Source organism: Podarcis liolepis, assembly GCF_965112155.1.
Source record: "Podarcis liolepis genome assembly, chromosome: 12".
Lineage (NCBI taxonomy): Eukaryota > Metazoa > Chordata > Lepidosauria > Squamata > Lacertidae > Podarcis > Podarcis liolepis.
In genome coordinates, this window is record NC_139563.1 from 1,150,777 (window position 1) to 1,164,174 (window position 13,398).

The following is a 13,398-nucleotide window of genomic DNA, read 5'->3' on the forward strand; positions in this document are numbered from 1 at the left end:
AGCAGCCGCTGCCTGTGGCTGGGCCGAGGGGATGGCGGCGGCGGCAGGGTGCAGAGGCTGCCCGTGCCCGGCGTCGGTGGCGTCGGCGGCACTGCTGCAGCGGCTGCTCCTCCTGCGAGCAGTGAGTGGAGCGCAGCCATAGCGACGGCGGGGGCGCGCTCTAGGGCGCAAGGCTGGCGGTGGCGGCGGGAAGCCCGGCGGAGGAAGGAACTTGTCCCTTCCCTCTGGACTCGCGCCCCCCCCCAGATGTTGCGCCCGGTGCGGTTGGCACCCCCGGCACCCCCCACGCTACGCCACTGATTATAACTACAGATGAAAAACAAGAGAAACAGAAAAAAGAAAGAAAGGGATATTAAAGATAAAGAAAGGAAAAAGAGAAAGAATAATACAATGAAAAACAGAAAGAATCATTAAGACAGAAATTTTTTTCCCACCTGCCAGTTACATTAAAAATTATGATTATTTTAAGCATTTGGTCCATAGGAACATCCATCTCTTTCCTTTGTAGTGAAGACCAGAATAAAGAGCACAAAACATGATTACTATGCAGTACAGTCCAATCTTCTTCATGATCTTTCAGGGAAAATTTCTTACAGCTCTAACAGTCCCTGCTGTGTCTTCAGTTCTCCAAAGGAGCACAGACCCTGGGTGAGGGTGGAGACTCCCGGAATCCCATGCGTGACTCAGTGGGCCTTGAGGTGGTTGAGAACAGTATTAAGAATAAGCAGTCAATACAAAATGCCAATGCAGTAACAAGAAGAGCTTAACACAAGGATGTAGGAAAATCTTATGTCTTCTCACAGGGGCCAGCCAGATCCCCTAAAGCAGGGGTCTGCAACCCGCGGCTCCGGAGCCGCATGTGGCTCTTTTACACCTTTGCCGCGGCCCCGGGGCAGATACTAGCGAGGGGAGGAGGCGCATTGTGCGCCCCAACACTCCCCACTGTGGCGGGCGCTGTACTGGCTGTGACATCGCATGGGGGGGGTGCGTGCGTTAGTCACGCACCGTCCCGACGTCACCTTCCCACCCGCCCGCCCGCTACATTGTAAGGGGCATGTACGCTGGTCACTGCATTGAAAGGGGGCATGTACGCTGGTCACTGTTTTGAAGGGAAGTGAAGAACACACACACACAAAAAGGTAACTTGTTAATTTAACATTTATTTCTATGAGGAGGAGTAATTCTGAGGGATCAAACAAAGAAATAATAAAAAAGTGACAAAAAAGTTATTTTTATAATGACGAGTTTTGTGGCTCCCGGTTTTTTTTCCTTCGGAAATGGGTTCAAGTGGCTCTTTTTGTCTTAAAGGTTGCAGACCCCTGCCCTAAAGGGAAGAAGCTAATAATAATAATATAAATAAAATTTATTATTTATACCCTGCCCATCTGGATGGGTTTCCTGGGCAAGACAGTTCCATGGTTTAACTCTGTGCTGTGTGAAGGACGACTTTCCTGGCATCAAACAGTCAGTGGCAATGATGCTTCTGAATACCATTGCTGGAAACCACAGGAGGGAAGGGTGGGCTTGTGTTCCGCTTGCGGGTTTCCCATTATGGACATCTGGCTGGACACTGCGAGGACATGATGCTGGTCTACATGGGCCACTGGCCTGATCCAGCAGGCTCCCTCTAGGTTCTTATGTTGTGCTCTCATTTCTGGCAAGTCACTGCCAGTTCAGACCCTTGTGAGGAACAGTTGAAGGAGCTGAGGAGGTTTGGCCTGGAGAAGAGAAAGCTGAGAGGTGATATGAGACTCACCTTAAAGGGTTGTTGCATGGAAGATGGAGCAAGCTCGCTTTCTGCTTCTCCCAATGGTAGGTACCCCTGCGCCTCCAGTGAAGAGCTGGGGTAGACCTCTCTTTGCCCAAGACCCTGGAGAGCTGCTTCCTGCCATAGCGGACTCCATTGGGCTGCATGGACCAGCATTCTGATTCAGTCTTCATTGGCAGTAGGGGGTTAACGGCCAGACAGCTAGCCAACCTGCCTAGCCTTTTCTCTTCCATTCCTTTCTCAGCCCAAGAGCCACATTCCCTTCTGAGGAACCTTCCAGGGGCCACATGTGAGTGATGGGCAGGACCAGAGATAAAAGTAGGTGGAGCAATGAATGTAAATGTTAGCTCTGCACAGTAGGCAAGGTCTGAAAGAGCCATGATCAGACACCTTTCTTTCTTTTCTTTCTTTCTTTCTTTCTTTCTTTCTTTCTTTCTTCCCTAAAAATTTCATTAGATTTTCATAACTTTTAACGAATTAACTTCAGACTTTAAACTTATTATATAACTTGTATAAAGCGATGGATGTGTGACATAGCTAAAGTGGAAAGTGATAGGGGAAAAGCAATGAGGAGTCACTGGCCCTTGACCTGCCCAGGTGTGGCATTCAGGGGGTGGGACCTCAAGTCACCAAATAGCGAGCCAGATCCGTTGGTAACTGCTGAGACAACTTGTATGTTCTGCTTCCACGGCAGGGTCTCTAGCTGTGGTCTTGACCACTCCGTGGTCCTTCTCCATGTTGCTGATCCCCTTCCTGAGAACTGGGGATCTGGGTGCTAGAGAAGTCCTCCAGCTGGTGCAGTGGTGTTTCCCATGGATAGAATACCCATGTGCCACTCCAAGGCTTTTTATTCTTCCACTCTCACTTCCCTTATTCAGCAGTGAGATGCAGCACCAGCAAACAAAAAAGAAAAGAAAATGCTATTCTGGGCTGCATCAACAGAAGTATAGTGCCTGGATAGAAGGAAGTCATGCTCGAATCTAACTTGGTCAGACTCCATCTAGAATTCTATGTCCAGTTTTGGGCACCACAAGTTAAGAAGAATATTGACAAGCTGTAGCATGTGCAGAGGAGGGTGACCATGATGATCAAGGCTCAGAAAAACAAAGTCTTATGAGGAATAGCTGGATTCAATATGTTAAGCCTGGAAAAGAGGAGATTGAGAGAAAGTCTGATAGCTATCTTGAAATATTGAAACGGCTGAAATCTTGAAATATTGAAACATTGAAGGTGGGGCAAGCTCATATTCTCCTGCTCTGGAGGGTAGGGCCCTAATCAATGGCTTCAAGTTACAAAAAAATGAGGTTCTGAGTAAACGTCAGGTAGAACCTTCTGAGAGTAGGAGGTGTTTGACAGTGGAACCGACTCCTTGGAAGACGGTGGATTCTCCTTCTTTGCAGGTTTTTAAGCGGAGGTTGGATGGCTATCTGTCAGTTTAAATTACAGCATTGCGGGAGGTTGGGATAGATGGCCCTTGGAGCCCCTTCCAACTACAGAATTCTACGTTTCTATGATTCTATGATTGTCCTGGTATGCATTCTTTGATGTGAAGTGAGATTGACTCGCTGACTGAAGCTCTTCCCACATTGCAAGCAGTGATATGGTTTCTCCCCTGTATGAATTCTTTCATGCGTCATGAGATTGGACCTCTGATTGAAGCTCTTTCCACATTCCAAGCACTGATATGGTTTTTCACCTGTATGAATTCTTTGATGAGCTGCGAGATGGGTGTTCTGACTGAAGTTCTTTCCACATTCCAAGCACTGATAAGGCTTCTCCCCTGTATGAATTCTTTCATGGGACATGAGGTTGCAACTCTGACTGAAGCTCTTTCCACATTCAGTGCACTTATATGGTTTCTCCCCTGTATGAATTCTTTCATGGGAAGCGAGACTTTCCTTCTGGGTGAAGCTCTTTCCACATTCCATGCACTGATATGATTTCTCTTCGCTATGAGTTCTTTTATGGGAATTGAGATGGGAGTTCCGACTGAAGGTCTTTCCACATTCCAAGCACTGATAAGGTTTCTCCCCTGTATGAATTCTTTGATGGGACATGAGGTTGGAACTCTGACTGAAGCTCTTTCCACATTCAGTGCACTGATATGGATTCTCAATTGTATGAATTCTTTGATGGGCTGCAAGACTTTCCTTCTGGGTGAAGCTCTTTCTACATTCCAAGCACTTATATGGTTTCTCCCTTGTATGAATTCTTTCATGGGATGTGAGACTTTCTTTCCAGGTGAAGCTCTTTCCACATTCCATGCACTGATATGGTTTCTCTTCGCTATGAGTTCTTTTATGGGAATTGAGATGGGAGTTCCGACTGAAGGTCTTTCCACATTCCAAGCACTGAAATGGTTTCTCCCCTGTATGAATTCTTTGATGGAAACTGAGATTTAACTTCTGGGTGAAGCTCTTTCCACATTCCAAACACTGAAATGGCTTCTCTCCCGTATGAATTCTTTGATGCACCCTAAGAATAGCACACTGACTAAAGCTCTTCCCACATTCCAGGCAGTGATACGGTTTCTCTCCACTGTGTGTTCTTTGATGGGAAATGAGTTGGGAGTTACGACTGAAGCTCTTTCCACATTCCAAGCACTGATATGGTTTCTCCCCTGTATGAATTCTTTGATGTGAAGTTAGAGTTTCCTTCCAGGTGAAGCTCTTTCCACATTCCATGCATTGATAGGGTTTTTCCCTTGTATGAATTCTTTGATGAGAAGTGAGACTTTCCTTCCAAGCGAAGTTCTTACCACATTCCAAGCACTGATATGGTTTCTCCCCTGTGTGGATTCTTTGATGGGCTGTGAGATTAGCCCTATGACTAAAGCTCTTTTCACATTCCAAGCACTGATAGGATTTCTTCCCCAATGGATTTCTTCGGAGGGAAGTGGAATGGGAGCTTTGACTGAAGTTCTCTCTGCACTCAGAATATTTACATGGCTTCTCCATGGTGTAGACATGGTCATGGTCTCCCTGGTTCTTAATCTCTGATTCATCAGCATCTGCAACAAAGAAAGAAACGGATCACAGCCTCAGGGAGAAACGCAGCGCTCAGTTATTGATCTTTGCTAATTAATGCTTGGGACACGGGAAGTGAATTAAAAGTAAGGCCTTACAACAGGCTTCACTGCTTTTGCTGACAGGCATTAATGAACATATTTATGGGAACCTGGGTGTCAGGAACGCGTTAGCAATAAATCACATGGAGTAAGTGAAGTTAACTCTTTAAGAGAAGAAGCAGCCTGCTCAGTAGTGTCAGGCTTTACAAACACAGCAACACTTTCCAGTAGGTCTTGCCCCTAGGCTTCTAAGAGTCTAAGATTCTATGATTCCAATGTCAGTCATCTCTTTGGTCAACCAGAAACTGACAGAAACTGACCTTGCCCCTATCAGACAGTTATGGGAACTGAAGGTCCCTGCCTTCCCACAACGGACTAAGCCCCCTCCTCTCCTGGATCCTTCCCAAGCGATCTGAGACTCCGCCGGTGGAATTGTCTCTGCTCCTCCCCCTTCATACCTCTTCTGGTTTAGGAAGATGAGGGGGGAGAGGAGCTTGTCACAGCAGGAGGGGGAGACACCCTGGCTTCTTCACCAGCATAACTCTCTTCCTCAGCTTCTGCTTCTGGACTTCTCTCTTCCACAGACTCCCCCTGCTGCTTCCTCCCACCATTGCTCTGCATCCAGCCAGTCCATGAGACAGATTTGAAAAGCCTGGCTCTTTTTTGGCCTAATAATGGAGTTTGCACCATATAAAATGTTAGACATCACTTTGCTCAACCAAACACTAACAGAAGCAGAAACAGAAAAACCTGACAGAAGCTACTTCAACTTACATAAGATATCTGAAGCCTGAATTTCTAAAGGACTAGGCAGTTCAGACCAGCTAGGTTTAAAAAGGCAAAACTGGAGGATAACTCTATTCACGGTTCACTGTGGGGGTATCGGAATCCCAGATGCTCTTGGTGGTGTTATTGTTTAGCTCCATCAAAACATTGCAGGTTAGTGACACAGAGATACCCATTGAATTTCAAAACAGGTATCATGACCCAACAGGGAGCCTTACCGAGAGAGTCCATAATCCCACAATTCTCCTCCATGACTTCCTTATGCAGAGCTCTCTGGTCAGGATCCAGCAACGCCCATTCCTCGTCTGTGAAATGAACAGCTACATCTTCAAAGCCCACCAGACCCTAAAATAAAAAGGGAAAGGTCCCCTTCTTAGACAACATACAGATTATCTACTACACATTGCTCTGTTGTTTTCTGCCTGTTCATTGCTGTTTTGTTTTAATGTAATTGTTTTACTGTACATTTTAATTATGGATGCATATTTAAACTTTTTAACAAAACTGTTTTATTGTGTATTTTAATTACTGGTATTCATATTTGGGGGAATGGGTGGAACTCCAAATGGTGTTCTTCAGATCATTCTGTCTGCTCAAACATTCCAGTTTCCCTCTTTGCTCTCCCTGTCTACTGTTCTGGAGGGGGAAACCTTCACAATGTCACAGGGAGGGGAAGGAGAAGGAAAAGCCATTTAGTGGAACTGGTGGGGCTGGTGAGCTGATTCCTGGCCACTGTTATTTTATGATTTGCCAACTGCTTAGAAGCCTATTTTAGCATTAAATGATAAACTTAAAAATGAAACTGAAGCCGCTGATAATTAATACTAGCAACATTCAGGAGGCTAGTTAAGGTGAGGTGGTTGTTCATCATTCTCAGCACAAAAGCCTCTTGGAATGGCCTTTACAGCCATGGTTAAAGGCAGTTTTCAAAGAGGCCAAGAGCAACAGAAGCCTGGCTGCCTCATCTCACAGCCTCTTTGCCCCACAATCCTTCATTCTCCCTACCTGATCTGGTTCCACGGCTGCTGCATCTCTGCCTTCACGCAAAGATGGATAAGCATCTCTTGCCAGCATCATTCTGTCACCTGCGAGAGACAAAGGTAAGTGGCAGGCCATTTTCACATGCTCCTCTTAGAGGTGAAGCAGTGCATCTCTAACTACAGGTGGGCCTGTAAAAAAGTCTCACCTACTGAGTGCATTTTGACTTGTATCTTAGCTAGGTAAAAATACATGTCCCCACTTTGGGCTCTTGGCCCCTAGTGTCCTCCCCAAAATGTTGGGGGGGGGGGAACCCACAGATTAGTGGCAAAATCTACAGAATGTGTGACCAAATGGGGGAAAACCCTCCTTCCTCCTTACCCAGTGGTCTCTCTTTGGTCTCCAATGGAGTCTTCTCTGCCTCAGAGGAATCCAGGCCCATTTCTGCAAAGATAATCTTTCCCTGAAAGGGCAGAAGGGATTGCAAGCAGAGAATGGAGAGAAACATTAGAAAAGGACTGGGAGAGGCAAAAACTTTAGGGGTATCCGATCTCATTCCTTGGAGGCTTTCCAAATAAGATTGGGGGATTAAGAGAGAATTTTGGGATACTCTCTCTCATGTTCAGAGCGCCTTGGGAATACCCAGAGGAAAGTCTCTCTCACCTGCTTTCTCTCTGCCTGCTTCCTCTCCTCTGCCTGACTCAGGAGGAAACCTTCAGCCAGGGCCACCGCCTGGGAACTGGTCTCCGCTCCACATTCCCGCACCCAACTCTCCATCTCAAGTGGAAGGACAGCCAGGAACTGCTCCAAGATCACAAGATCCAGCATCTCAGCTTTTGTGTGCCTTTCTGGCTTCAGCCACTGATGGTCAAGGTGGTATAATTGGCTGCAAACCTCTCGAGGTCCTTTGGCCTCCTGGTAGCAGAACTGCCTGAACTTTTTTCTCTGCGCATCTGAGCTGAAGGTGTCCTCCTCACCCAGGACCTTCTGCATGGAGCTTTCCCAGAATCCCCCACTGCTCCCAGTTTGGATGACATGGCCTCTTCCTGCTTCAGGGCCAGCTGAGTCTTGCTCACCCATCTGGGCTCTCAGGAAGCTTCCAAGAGATCGGAAGGAATCCCTTGTTCTTCTGCCCAGTTCCGTCTGTCCTAAGTAGAGGCGTTTGCAAATCCTACAAAGCAAATATTATTCTGTTATGAAACAGATACACGGTCAAGAGAATAAAAAGGTTTCCTGAGAAAGTGTGGGTGAATCTTGCTAGGAACCAGGGCTGGACTGAAACATAGCCCAGACTCTGAACTTTCTTTTTCCAAAACGGAAAAGGAGAAGCCAACATCTAGGCCAGACATCCCCTCCAGATGTTTTGGGACTACAATACCCATCATCCCTAGCTAGCAGGACCAGTGGTCAGGGATGGTGGGAACTGTAGTCCCAAAACATCTGGAGGGCCAAATTTGGGGGTGTCTGATCTAGGCCTTCTAGAAGGGAAATTACCATGCAAAATTTGCAGGAAACATAGAGAATTTGCAGAGGCGTTTGCAACTTCTACAAAGCAAATACATTGTTTTGTTATGAATTTGATACACAGCCAGGAAAAGAAAAAAGTTCCCAGAATCTTATTAGGAACAAGGGCTGGACTGCAACACAGCCCAGACTCTGAACTTTCTTTTTCAAAAAAGGAAAAGGAGAAGCCAGCATCTAAACCATTTTAAAATGCTTGCAATCTGCTATGGAACAGTGGTAATAGTAGTAAAAATACCAACAAATAACAACAACAACAACAACAACAACAACAACAACAACAACAACAACAACATAAAGCCTCAAGCATGGGGGAAAACCTCAAGTTAACACACAGACCTTCCAGAAACGGGGGGGGGGGGGGGTGTTTGGAATCTGCAGTTTTGAGCATTTGCCTCAATCTCAGGCGCTGACCTCTAATAATGAACCATATGTTGCAGATATTCTCGTAAACTAATTGTGAAATACAAATGACAAGAGAAGCCTCGGTCAGTTTATCTGTCTCCTTTCTTCTTCCTAGCTTTCTCCTTTTCCTTCAACCCAGGAGGTATTTTCCCTCCGAGCCAGAGCAGAGTGGGGGGCTGCAGTGCCTCCGAGGCTCCAGCAGAGGGCGGGAGCCTCTCTCTCTCTGATTGGCTGCCAGCCCTTTTGGAGGGAAAATCCGAGGAGCCCTTTCTGAGGGAGAGAGTTGGGCAGGGCCTGGTCAGAGAGGGGAGAGGGGGATTATTATTATTTTATAACAATAGCAATTATTATTATTATTATTCAAAGAGGTTCTGTCTGAGGGAAAACTGGCTTTGATCTAAGAGGGGAGGTAGGGATATTATTTATTATTATTATTATTATTATTATTATTATTATTATTATTAGCGCTGTCTGAGGGAGAACTGGCTCTGATCCAAGAGGAGAAGGAGCCTCGCAGCAGCTTACATACAAAGACGACCCAGTGGAGGGTCTGGGGAGAATATGGAGACAGGATTTAATCTGGAGGTCCGAGTCTGAGGCAGGAGAGGGAGAAGCTGTGGGAAGATGGACTAAAGCAGGGTCTCCTTCCAGTCAGGAGGGGAGAGATCTGCTAGGAAAAGGAGACCCCCAAACCAAGAACAAGGCCTGCGAGGATCCCCTGGGTCTGTGGGAAATCCCTCAGGAGTGGGATGGCTAAGAGAGAGGCGGACGAACGAAAAATGCCCCTCGCTCAGGAACCAAAGTATTAGGCTGAGAAGGAAGCTGCGCTGCATTAAAAGTATTTAAGTGTAGCCCTGGTCATAACTAAGTAAATGAACAGAAACCGAGTTAATTCTTTTACCTCCTGTGGTAGAAACCTGAACATTTAACTGAAGTGCAACAAGAGAGCTTTTAGCAACTGAAGTTTAAGAAAAGCTGTGCATGTACTACAGTGAGATCTTTCTATTTAGTTTACGTAATAAGCCAACTTTTATTTGGAAGAATGCACCTCCTGACCCCAAATTTGTTTCATGGACCTCTTCTTTTGTAAATAAGACTGTTCTTGTCCATTCAGCTCCTGCCTAAGTCTCTAAATCACTAAGTTTCCCCTCTCACAAGGGAGCCTGTGGGAAATTGCAAAAATTTGTGTAATTTGCATATCATGAGGTGGGTTTGCTATACAGTGGTGCCCCGCAAGACGAATGCCTCGCAAGACGGAAAACCCGCTAGACGAAAGGGTTTTCCGTTTTGCAGGTGCTTCGCAAAATGAATTTCCTATGGGCTTGCTTCGCAAGACGAAAATGTCTTGCGAGTTCCTGCTGGGTTTCTTTCCTTTCCCCTCCCTTTTCCCCAAGCCGCTAAGCCGCTTATCAGCTGATCGCTAAGCCGCTTATCAGCTGATCCGCTAAGCCGCTTATCAGCTGATCCGCTAAGCCACTTAACAGCTGATCACTAAGCCGCTTAACAGCTGATCCGCTAAGCCGCTTATCAGCTGATCCGCTAAGCCCGCTAATCCGCTAATGGGCTTGCTTCGCAAGACGAAAAAACCGCAAGACGAAGAGAATCGCGGAATGGATTCTTTTCGTCTTGCGAGGCACCACTGTATTTAATGGGGGGCAGTTAGTCCTTTATTAGTTGATGGTCACTGGTGGGATCCAAGAGCCCAAAGCAGGGTTCATCAATTTTCACATAACTAAAATAAGAAATGGCTAAGGTAAAGGTACCCCTGCCCGTACGGGCCAGTCTTGCCAGACTCTAGGGTTGTGCGCTCATCTCACTCTATAGGCCGGGAGCCAGCGCTGTCCGGAGACACTTCCGGGTCACGTGGCCAGCGTGACAAGCTGCATCTGGCGAGCCAGCGCAGCACACGGAAACGCCGTTTACCTTCCCGCTATAAAGCGGTACCTATTTATCTACTTGCACTTAAGGGTGCTTTCGAACTGCTAGGTTGACAGGCGCTGGGACTGAATGACGGGAGCACACCCCGCCGCAGGGATTCAAACCGCCAACCTTTCGATCGGCAAGTCCTAGGCGCTGAGGCTTTAACCCACAGCGCCACCCACGTCCCTTAAGAAATGGCTGCCAATGTCCAAATGCCCTCGGCACGTGAGGCTTTTTCTGTGGCCCATCTCTCGCTCGCCATGCACAGCTCTACCTCTGGCTTCTCATTCACCTTTCTGTCTCACAGATGGCGGAGGGATTCTGGCAAGACCGCCTCATCCAGCTTTTCTTGGTGGCGGAGGAGAAGTCGCGGCTGTGGAACCAGACGAGGTGGGGAGAAGGAGCATGGGGGGGAGAAGAGGCCGGGGGGTGTAATGAGGTGGGTCTGCTATATTTAATGAGGAGCAGTTGGCGGGGTGAATCCGTCACACATGGGGGGGGGGGAGAGATAAAGCCTAAACAGGGGTCAACAACCTTTTTCAGCAGGGGGCCGGTCCACCGTCCCTCAGACCTTGTGGGGGGCAAGACTATATTGGGGGGGGAATGAACGAATTCCGCAGCCCCACAAATAACCCAGAGATGCATTTTCAAAAAAAGGACACATTCAGGATTTACCCCGCCTCCTCCCAGCAGGAAGGGAGCCCCCACTCCAGCAGGGAGGCACTGACCCCTCCCTGGCCCAGCCAGCCCCCCCCCCCTGCTCCTTCTCATCCTCCCAGAGGGGCTCAGACGGATCCCAGCACTCAGTCCGCATCCTCCAGCCTGACGGACTGAAACTCAACAGGACGAGACTGGGCTCTGGACCCCCCAGGAGACTCATCGGCTATTGCAGCAAACTCAAGTCTGGGGGGATGAAAGCCATGGCTTCCCCACAAAGCGGTGAGCAGCCTTTGCTATAATAAAAATGATAACAATTATAATAATAATCATCATCATCATCATCTAATTGTACCCCGCCTATCTGGCTGGGTTTCCCCAGCCACTCTGGGCGGCTTCCCACAAAATGTTAAAATACATCAAACATTAAAAGCTTCCCTAAAGAGGGCTGCCTTCAGATGTCTTCTAAAAGTCTGGTAGTTGTTGTTCTCTTTGACATCCGCTGGAAGGGCGTTCCACAGGGTGGGCGCCACCACCGAGAAGGCCCTCTGCCTGGTTCCCTGTAACTTGCCTTCTTGCAGGGAGGGAACCACCAGAAGGCCCTCGGTGCTGGACCTCAGTGTCCGGGCTGAACGATGGGGGTGGAGACGCTCCTTCAGATATACTGGACCGAGGCCATTTAGGGCTTTGAAGGTCAGCACCAACACTTGGAATTGTGCTTAGAAACGTACTGGGAGCCAATGTAGGTCTTTCAAGACCGGTGTTATATGGTCCCGGCAGCCGCCCCCAGTCACCAGTCTAGCTGCCGCATTCTGGATTAATTGCAGTTTCCGAGTCACCTTCAAAGGTAGCCCCACGTAGAGCGCATTGCAGTAGTCCAAGCGGGAGATAACCAGAGCATGCACCACTCTGGCGAGACAGTCCGCAGGCAGATAGGGTCTCATCCTGCGTACCAATGGAGCTGGTAGACAGCTGCCCTGGACACAGAATTGACCTGCGCCTCCATGGTCAGCTGTGAGTTCAAAATGACTCCCAGGCTGCACACCTGGTGCTTCAGGGGCAGAGTTGCCCCATTCAGGACCAGGGAATCCCCCACACCCGCCCGCCCCCGTCCCCCAGAAACAGTACTTCTGTCTTGTCAGGATTCAACCTCAATCTGTTAGCCGCCAGTTTGCTGTAAAGGAAGAACAGGGTTGCAGCCCTCCTGCAAAACCACCCGCCCCCCGGCTTTGCAGAGAGCAAGGAGAGGGCGCAGGACCCTGGGGGGCACGCATGATCTGAACGCGCCCCCCCCTGCACCCTCGCCTGCAGCCCAAAGGGAGGAGAGAGAGAGGAGACTCACCAGATTGCAGCAGGAGCCCCCCAGGCAGCGAAGCTTGCAAAGGAGACACACAAAACATCCACGCCCCGCTTGCAGGAAGTGACCTGCCCCCCCCCAACACCATTCTCTCCTCTCTAGGAATTCGGCTCAGTTCCTCTTAACCCTTGGCGAGCCGAGCGCCCCAGCTCATCCCCACCCCCCTCTCTCTGCGTTTTCTTCCTCCAGAGCCGGAGCGCAGGAGGAGCCCCGCACATTGCTGCCCCCCCCCAGATGCTGTGTTTTGGGGGATCTGAGCTGGTCTCCCCCTTGGCCAGAAAAAGCTTGCAGACAAGAAGGAACCAGATCCCACGTGCAGCTGAGCCACGTTCACGGCTCGCCCTTCCCCGCAAGGCTGCGGGCCTGGCGAGTTGAAGGGTGGGGGGTGGAAGGGGGTGGGTGTAGGGGGTGGGTGTAGGGGGAGTCCCACCCCTTCAAGGCAGCGTGCCAGTCCCACCCCCTTCCTTCCTTCCTTCCAGTCTCCTGGGGGCCTGATCCTGGACGCCCAGGAAGACACCTCTGCCACTGTAATCCACTGGTCTACAGATGCCTCAGAGGGTTGAGACTCTGGGGAGATGTCCTGAGGGTCGGAAGTCCCAGGTCCTACGTAAAGGGACCCCTGACCATTAGGTCCAGTCGTAGCCGACTACGGGGTTGTGGCGCTCATCTCGCTTTATTGGCCGAGGGAGCCGGAATACAGCTTCTGGGTCATGTGGCCAGCATGACTAAGCTGCTTCTGGCGAACCAGAACAGTGCACGGAAATGCCGTTTATCTTCCCGCTGGAGCGGTACCTATTTATCTACTTGCACTTTGACGTGCTTTCGAACTGCTAAGTTGGCAGGAGCAGGGACTGAACAACAGGAGCTCACCCCGTTGTGGGGATTCGAACCACTGATCTTCTGATCAGCAAGTCCAAGGCTCTGTGGTTTAACCCACAG

The 13,398-nt window shown here is 48.9% G+C and overlaps 1 protein-coding gene across 1 annotated transcript; it reads right to left on the reverse strand.

The window, feature by feature from the left end:
• Positions 1 to 1,348: 1,348 nt before the first annotated feature.
• Positions 1,349 to 10,835, reverse strand: LOC310689295 (uncharacterized protein). The gene is made up of 6 exons (XM_083466826.1): positions 10,738 to 10,835; positions 7,263 to 7,770; positions 6,981 to 7,062; positions 6,627 to 6,706; positions 5,840 to 5,966; positions 1,349 to 4,778 (listed from the first exon to the last, which is right to left on the reverse strand). The coding sequence occupies exons 1-6, from the start codon at positions 10,782 to 10,784 to the stop codon at positions 3,277 to 3,279; spliced, it is 2,346 nt and encodes a 781-aa protein (XP_083322952.1). The 5' UTR covers positions 10,785 to 10,835; the 3' UTR covers positions 1,349 to 3,276.
• Positions 10,836 to 13,398: the final 2,563 nt, after the last annotated feature.